This window comes from Myxine glutinosa, chromosome 2 (genome assembly GCF_964187855.1).
Source record: "Myxine glutinosa chromosome 2, kmMyxGlut1.1, whole genome shotgun sequence".
Taxonomy (NCBI): Eukaryota; Metazoa; Chordata; class Myxini; order Myxiniformes; family Myxinidae; genus Myxine; species Myxine glutinosa.
In genome coordinates this window covers 119,807,929-119,815,100 of record NC_136262.1, presented here as the reverse complement: position 1 = coordinate 119,815,100, position 7,172 = coordinate 119,807,929, and the positions used below count along the sequence as shown (strand labels likewise).

The window sequence follows — 7,172 nt, the reverse complement described above, 5'->3', positions numbered from 1 at the left end:
CCAGCAAAGTCTCGGAACGCGGGCGTTTATGATGAAGCATCCCCGTGCAGAGAGCAAGCACAACCGTTCGCTTTGGTGTCCAGAACAAGAAGGGAAAATGTCCGCCGCTCCAACTATTTTACACACCGCTCTCTGTCGTCATCGCTCCTGCTTCGCCAATCAGCGAGTTGCTTCTTACCAGTCCTCCTGTCAATCAAAACCGTGACAAATCACGACTCCTCGGGGCATGGCCTCGGCCTGCCCGACCTGTGCGCAAGCCTCCCCGTGCAGAGAGCAAGCACAACCGTTCGGTTTGGAGCAAGGCCGGAGAGGAGTCGGTATAAGACAGAATATCTCATTTTTCTGCTCCAAAATCATTTTTAATTTAAGCAACATAAGACCCCTTATAAACACAAGACTATTTCAGACCCCAAAAACCCATTCAAACTCTCAAACCCTTTAAGACCCATGAGAACCCAAAGACCCAAAAGACCCTTATAGACCCCAAATTCCAAAGCGATGGGGTTCTAAGTGGGTTTAAAAATTACTTTGGAGCAGAAAAATGAGATTCAATGGGTATAGGTGGACATTTTTTATTTTGGCAGCCATATTGCATTTTCGTCGACAGGCTGTTCATTCTCCAACCGCTTATGGTCCGTTCTCCTCGATAAGCATCATCAAAACACAGTATGGTCTAAAAATCTTTATTTAACCTCGTCAAAGCACAACACCGTTTGGGAACCCTCTTTCCTCACCTTCATTCCTCGAGTGAGATCACATGACAGTAACTATAGTAACAGCAGAGGGGACATGAAGCAGACTGTGCTTGGCGCTTCGACACATTATAATCAAACAAAGAATGAATAAAACTTCAAACGAAGAACTGACATCTGAATACGAACGCATCGGCATCCAATGATTCCAGTCTCAACTCGCTGGAGCAAAAGTTTTTTTGGAAATATTTTTACAAGACAATACTTTTGAGGTCATAACAAGACTTTCCTTGGACACCAAATATTACAACACGTCATCCGTTGTACTAACACTAGTCCTCGTTCACGTTCTCCGAGTCGTCATCTTCGCCGGATTCTGGCGTTCCCGATACCTTGCGAGATGTTGTGGTGGGCTCAAGAGGTTCCAGGATCTGCGTTTGGCCATCGGACGCTGACCACACGGCATCCAAGCGAACAGAGAACTCGGACATCTCGATACTGAACATTTTCTGTTGGAGACAACACAAGGAGGTTTATTTTGGACAGGGACGGTGTTTGGAGAGACATATTAGATTGAGAAGGTAGCACATTACATGAGAGCCACGCACGTGTGATGTAGTAATGATTCTCGGGCTTTAGAGAGACTTTAACAAGGTGAAAGACACACTGACCAAGAGCCGTGCCTGTTCCGGATTCAAATTGTCACCCTCGGCGCAAACCTGATGATCTTTGAGTAAAGTCACCACACCTGCCGGGCAGAGCCAATCCATTATTAGCACAACAAATTATCAGAATCAAAAGAAAGTGCTTAAAGAACGGTTAGCGATGAAAGGTGCGGTGACAATGGCGACGTGCATACCTTTTTTCAGCTGCGTGGGGAGGCCCAGCTTTCGAAGAAGAGGCTCGGTGCTGTGGTCGAAGTTCTCCAGAGGTCCAGCGTGGAGGACGACCTTCCACGAGGCCGGAACCCCGGCCCTTGCGTAGTCTGCCTCTTTGTGCTCATGAAACCACCTGCACGTACAAAACCGTTTCAGATCCGAGTTCTCGTTTTCACGACCTCCACCAAGTACCACCTCGGACCTACTTCTGAGAAATGTGCCCCATAACCTCTCTCCGCCCCCCTCGCTCCCCCACCTTCATCTCCAGATCAATTGTTCTGCACCTGAGAGTTCTAACTTTGTAATAATCTTTACATGGCGGAACCTAGACCAGGGTTCTCCCTTCATCTTGATCAACACCTGAAACCACTCACTGAACAACTTCATCCTTGGTCCTGTTTGTGAACAGCAGTCCCACCTCTCCCTTCAGCCTCCGACTGATCTGATTTAACACAGGAAAAGAGCAAGGACAGCTTTTACTCAGGTGACACCAATGACCCTCCCTATTAATAATATAAACATTATTTACTCAAGGAAAGCGTTCAAAATGCAAGGTGTGCTGTAAATACCTGGTGACCATTTGTATTTCAGATTTTCTAGATTCAGGTGCAGTACTTGTTTTTTTTATGTAAACCTGTTTACCTTGTGCAGCCCTTTGCGATATTCACTTGCTGCATCTTTACCCAATGCCACCATCATAACCTTGTTCTTACCTAAGAAAAACCTGGAAGACATCAATGGGGAACAGGGTAGATTAAGGGGTCAGAGGGGGGAGGGGGGCAGGAGGGAATTGGGGAGGAGGGTCACAAAAGAGGTAAATTAAATATTTTGGGTAAGGTAATGGGATCTTAAAAGGTAAAGCTTTGGAGAAGATAATTTAAGGTCTGGTGGAAGGAATGCAGGTGGGATAAAGGTGGTATCTTAGAAAGGGTGGAGAAGAAACAAAATGTAAAATGATATTAGTCGGTTTTTTAGGTTAGGGGATGTAAGGAACTTAATGGGGAGTGAGAGGTTGATGGGGGTGGAGGGATTGCAGAGAACAACAAGCGTCACGGCTAGGTCCCCCGTCGGGGAAGTGATATGAGTTCACAAAGTGGAAGACGCAGAAAACATGCTATGATATATTTCGCTCAAGGTTCAGACATACTTGGAGGCGGCCATCTTGGATTTTGACGTGGCGACCCAATTTTCAATAGCGTTCTTCCTTATGCCGAGATACACCCACACACCAGATTAGAATTTGGTACTTCGCTTATTTTTCAAGATATTCCGCTCACAAGGTTCAGACATACATGGCGGCGGCCATCTTGGATTTTGACGTGGGTTGCACCCACACACCAAATTCGAATGCGGTCCTTCGCTTACGCATGCACGCACGCACGCACGCATGCATGCACGGACGGACGGACGGAGGGGAAAACCATAGTCCCCCTTTCGCTCCGCGGTGTGACGGGGGACAAAAATAGAGTGGTTCTGGTCCAGGTTGTCATGTATGGGCTGGCAGGTTACAAAGGTGAGGGTAGAGTAAGAAGGGGCAGGATTTGAGAGGAATATCATGGAGAGGGAGAATCCTTGGCAGAGGGAAGGGCACATCGAGTGGTTGGAGAGGACATGATGAGCGGTGGAAGGTGACACATTAAGTGGTGGAAGGGGACACGTTGAGCGGTGGAAGGGGACACATTGAGTGGTGGAAGGGGACACGTTGAGCGGTGGAATGGGACACATTGAGTGGTGGAAGTGGACACGTTGAGTGGTGGGAGGGCACGTTGAGTGGTGGAAGGGGACATGATGAGTGGTGGAAGGGGACATGATGAGTGGTGGAAGGGGACACTGAGTGGTGGAAGGGGACACGTTGAGTGCACGTTGAGTGGTGGGAGAGGGCACGTTGAGTGGTGGAAGGGGACATGATGATTGGTGGAAGGGGACACGTTTAGTGGTGGGAGGGCACGTTGAGTGGTGGGAGAGGGCACGTTGAGTGGTGGAAGGGGACATGATGATTGGTGGAAGGGGACATGATGATTGGTGGAAGGGGACACATTGAGTGGTGGAAGGGGACACTGAGTGGTGGAAGGGGACACTGAGTGGTGGAAGGGGACACTGAGTGGTGGAAGGGGACACTGAGTGGTGGAAGGGGACACTGAGTGGTGGAAGGGGACACTGAGTGGTGGAAGGGGACACTGAGTGGTGGAAGGGGACACTGAGTGGTGGAAGGGGACACTGAGTGGTGGAAGGGGACACTGAGTGGTGGAAGGGGACACTGAGTGGTGGAAGGGGACACGTTGAGTGGTGGAAGGGGACATGTTGAGTGGTGGAAGGGGACACGTTGAGTGGTGGGAGGGGACATGAGTGGTGGAAGGGGACATGGTGAGTGGTGGAAGGGGACATGATGAGTGGTGGAAGGGGACACGATGAGTGGTGGAAGGGGACATGATGAGTGGTGGAAGGGGACACGATGAGTGGTGGAAGGGGACACATTGAGTTGTGGAAGGGGACACATTGAGTTGTGGAAGGGGACACATTGAGTTGTGGAAGGGGACACTGAGTGGTGGAAGAGGACACCGAGTGGTGGAAGGGGACACATCGAGTGGTGGAAGGGGACACATCGAGTGGTGGAAGGGGACACATCGAGTGGTGGAAGGGGACACATCGAGTGGTGGAAGGGGACACATCGAGTGGTGGAAGGGGACACGATGAGTGGTGGAAGGGGACACATTGAGTGGTGGAAGGGGACACATTGAGTGGTGGAAGGGGACACATTGAGTGGTGGAAGGGGACACGTTGAGTGGTGGGAGGGGACACGATGAGTGGTGGAAGGGGACACATTGAGTGGTGGGAGGGGACACGATGAGTGGTGGGAGGGGACATGATGAGTGGTGGAAGGGGACACATTGAGTGGTGGAAGGGGACACATTGAGTGGTGGAAGGTGACACGTTGAGTGGTGGGAGGGGACACGATGAGTGGTGGAAGGGGACACATTGAGTGGTGGGAGGGGACACGATGAGTGGTGGGAGGGGACACGATGAGTGGTGGAAGGGGACACATTGAGTGGTGGAAGGGGACACTGAGTGGTGGAAGGGGACACTGAGTGGTGGAAGGGGACACTGAGTGGTGGAAGGGGACACTGAGTGGTGGAAGGGGACACTGAGTGGTGGAAGGGGACACATTGAGTGGTGGAAGGGGACATGATGAGTGGTGGAAGGGGACACTGAGTGGTGGAAGGGGACACTGAGTGGTGGAAGGGGACACTGAGTGGTGGAAGGGGACACTGAGTGGTGGAAGGGGACACTGAGTGGTGGAAGGGGACACTGAGTGGTGGAAGGGGACACTGAGTGGTGGAAGGGGACACTGAGTGGTGGAAGGGGACACTGAGTGGTGGAAGGGGACACATTGAGTGGTGGAAGGGGACACATTGAGTGGTGGAAGGGGACACATTGAGTGGTGGAAGGGGACACATTGAGTGGTGGAAGGGGACACATTGAGTGGTGGAAGGGGACACATCGAGTGGTGGAAGGGGGCACATTGAGTGGTGGAAGGGGGCACATTGAGTGGTGGAAAGGGACACGTTGAGTGGTGGGAGGGGACACATCGAGTGGTGGAAGGGGACACATTGAGTGGTGGAAGGGGACACATCGTGTGGTGGAAGGGGGCACATTGAGTGGTGGAAGGGGACACATCGAGTGGTGGGAGTGGACATGATGAGAGGTAGGAGGGGACAAGGTGAGTGGTGTGAGAGTGGTATTACCGGCTGTGTTGCCAGGATTCCCTCAACGTTTTCAGCTTGTTATTCCGCATATTCTCAACAGAGAACGTGTACAGGAATTTGTAGGTGTCCACAGATGTTCGGAGCTGAAACACATCATTGTAAAAAAGGGTTAAAATGTTTAAGTCACATATAAAGTCACCGTAAATCGAAGGCTTTTATCAACTAAAATCAGGTAAGTTTCGTTTAATCAACCGCCGTGGGAATAGAGTTTAATTAACCGCTTTCAGGTGCGGTTGATATGTTTCGCTTTTCGGTAGAGAAATCTCTCTTGCTCCAAGTGTGGCTGAACACAACACAAGACAAGACAAGACAAGACAAGACAACACAACCACCTGTCCTCCCCACAGTGGTCAATTAATTAAACATGAAGGCTTTCAGTTGCCAGAAGCCATTGATTAACTTGGCCAGACCAACATGAACCTTCGCAGACATCATGTCTTGTCCAAAACAGGTGGATTTCACCGGAAACGAACCTCATCGACAAGCTTCTGTTTCGCTGGCAAGCCTTTCCTCTTGGTCTTGGTGAGAGTGACTGGAAAACAAAGACGGACGAGGAATTCATGAATGTGAATGTACATCACGGGTCACAACCCAAAACGAGACATTTGGTTAATGATCCCGTGGGTTTAACCAACGTTTACACCACCAATGGTCATTGTCAACTGGACTACAACACGGCAAGGCATACAGTACACACTGTACACGACACTCAGCGGACCAGTACACACTGTACATTGCAGTTTGCACACGACAGACGACACCCAGCGGACCACTGCGCACTGTACACGACACCAAGAGGACCAGTACAGACTGTACAATGTACACGACACCCAGCGGACCAGTACAGACTGTACACCACTGTACACGACACCCAGCAGAACATCCCTCGAGGAGGTGCTCCGTGATGCTGCACCCTGCCCGCTCGGCTCAGGCACAGAAGTTTTAAAATGGGATTTCATTCTCAACTTGAACTCAAACTCGGGGCCAACCAGGTAACCCCGCAACGATCGGTGAACTGGCTCCGCTAAAGCTTATATTGGTTATAATATAATGCTGGAGAATCTTCATCACACGTTCCGCTAACTAACAAGTTATAATTATTACATTCCGTCAACTAACAAGTTATTATTGTTACATTCCGTTAACTAACAAGTTATTATTGTTACATTCACCAATAACGTGTAACACTCACTCTTTTTATCCCTCCGTGACTTGGGCATCGTGTACAAACACGTGCGTTGTCGTACTGTTCCGTGAGCGGAAACACGTCATTCAAGAACTTCCGGTTCCACCATGTATCAGTTTGTTTATTTATTATTATTTTAATCAATGGAGTGTAGTGGTTACCTTATGCACATGTCGCGGTTACCTTATTCACTTATCCGCATGTGACGGTTACCATTGCGATGGGTTTGGTATAACCCACGCACACGGGCGTTTGGTTGTGTCGCCGTGACGCACGCGCGGCTGTTGGAGCCACGCCCTCCGAAGAGGGTGCTTGTTTTATATAAGCCGTTACGACTTCCGTTCGCGAGCAGTTGCTGGAGATTTCTGTACAATAAACTACCTCTTGTACCCAACGAAATGGCCTCTTCTTATCGTCTTCGGCAACCGCTAAACTGGTGACCCCGTTGCCCCCGAATGTATTCGGGGGCCAAATGAACACGGCAGGATTGCGACCGCAATGTCTTCCACAAGACCTAAACTCGAACTGCCGGAGTTTTAGCAACGACGAGCGGCCATGTGGTTCGCGCATCGCGCTCAGTTCCTCCTCTACGACTAGAGGGGCGAACCAGCTCCGGGACCCTCCGAAGGACGCCGTTACGGGGCGTTGGCGG

At 50.3% G+C, this 7,172-nt stretch overlaps 1 protein-coding gene across 2 annotated transcripts; it reads right to left on the bottom strand.

Moving 5' to 3' along the window:
• Positions 1 to 667: 667 nt before the first annotated feature.
• MRTO4 (MRT4 homolog, ribosome maturation factor) lies at positions 668 to 6,793 on the bottom strand. 2 transcript variants are annotated; one of them, XM_068107268.2, is made up of 8 exons: positions 6,527 to 6,793; positions 5,808 to 5,866; positions 5,314 to 5,417; positions 2,213 to 2,294; positions 1,945 to 2,012; positions 1,552 to 1,703; positions 1,364 to 1,440; positions 668 to 1,201 (listed from the first exon to the last, which is right to left on the bottom strand). In XM_068107268.2, the coding sequence occupies exons 1-8, from the start codon at positions 6,552 to 6,554 to the stop codon at positions 1,025 to 1,027; spliced, it is 747 nt and encodes a 248-aa protein (XP_067963369.2). In that variant the 5' UTR covers positions 6,555 to 6,793; the 3' UTR covers positions 668 to 1,024. The 2 variants fall into 2 exon arrangements, with proteins under 2 accessions (XP_067963369.2, XP_067963370.2); XM_068107269.2 differs by having other exon boundaries at positions 1,301 to 1,440; positions 6,527 to 6,780.
• Positions 6,794 to 7,172: the final 379 nt, after the last annotated feature.

What these genes read in the sequence shown, in the direction of transcription:
- MRTO4 (XM_068107268.2), bottom strand. Translation starts at nt 6,554, where the DNA reads ATGCCCAAGTCACGGAGGGATAAAAAGA. An exon ending in ACCAAGGATGAAGTTGTTCA is followed by an intron (nt 1,704 to 1,944) that starts GTGAGTGGTTTC and finishes TTGTACGTGCAG; the next exon opens with GTGGTTTCATGAGCACAAAG. An exon ending in CCCCACGCAGCTGAAAAAAG is followed by an intron (nt 1,441 to 1,551) that starts GTATGCACGTCG and finishes TCTGCCCGGCAG; the next exon opens with GTGTGGTGACTTTACTCAAA.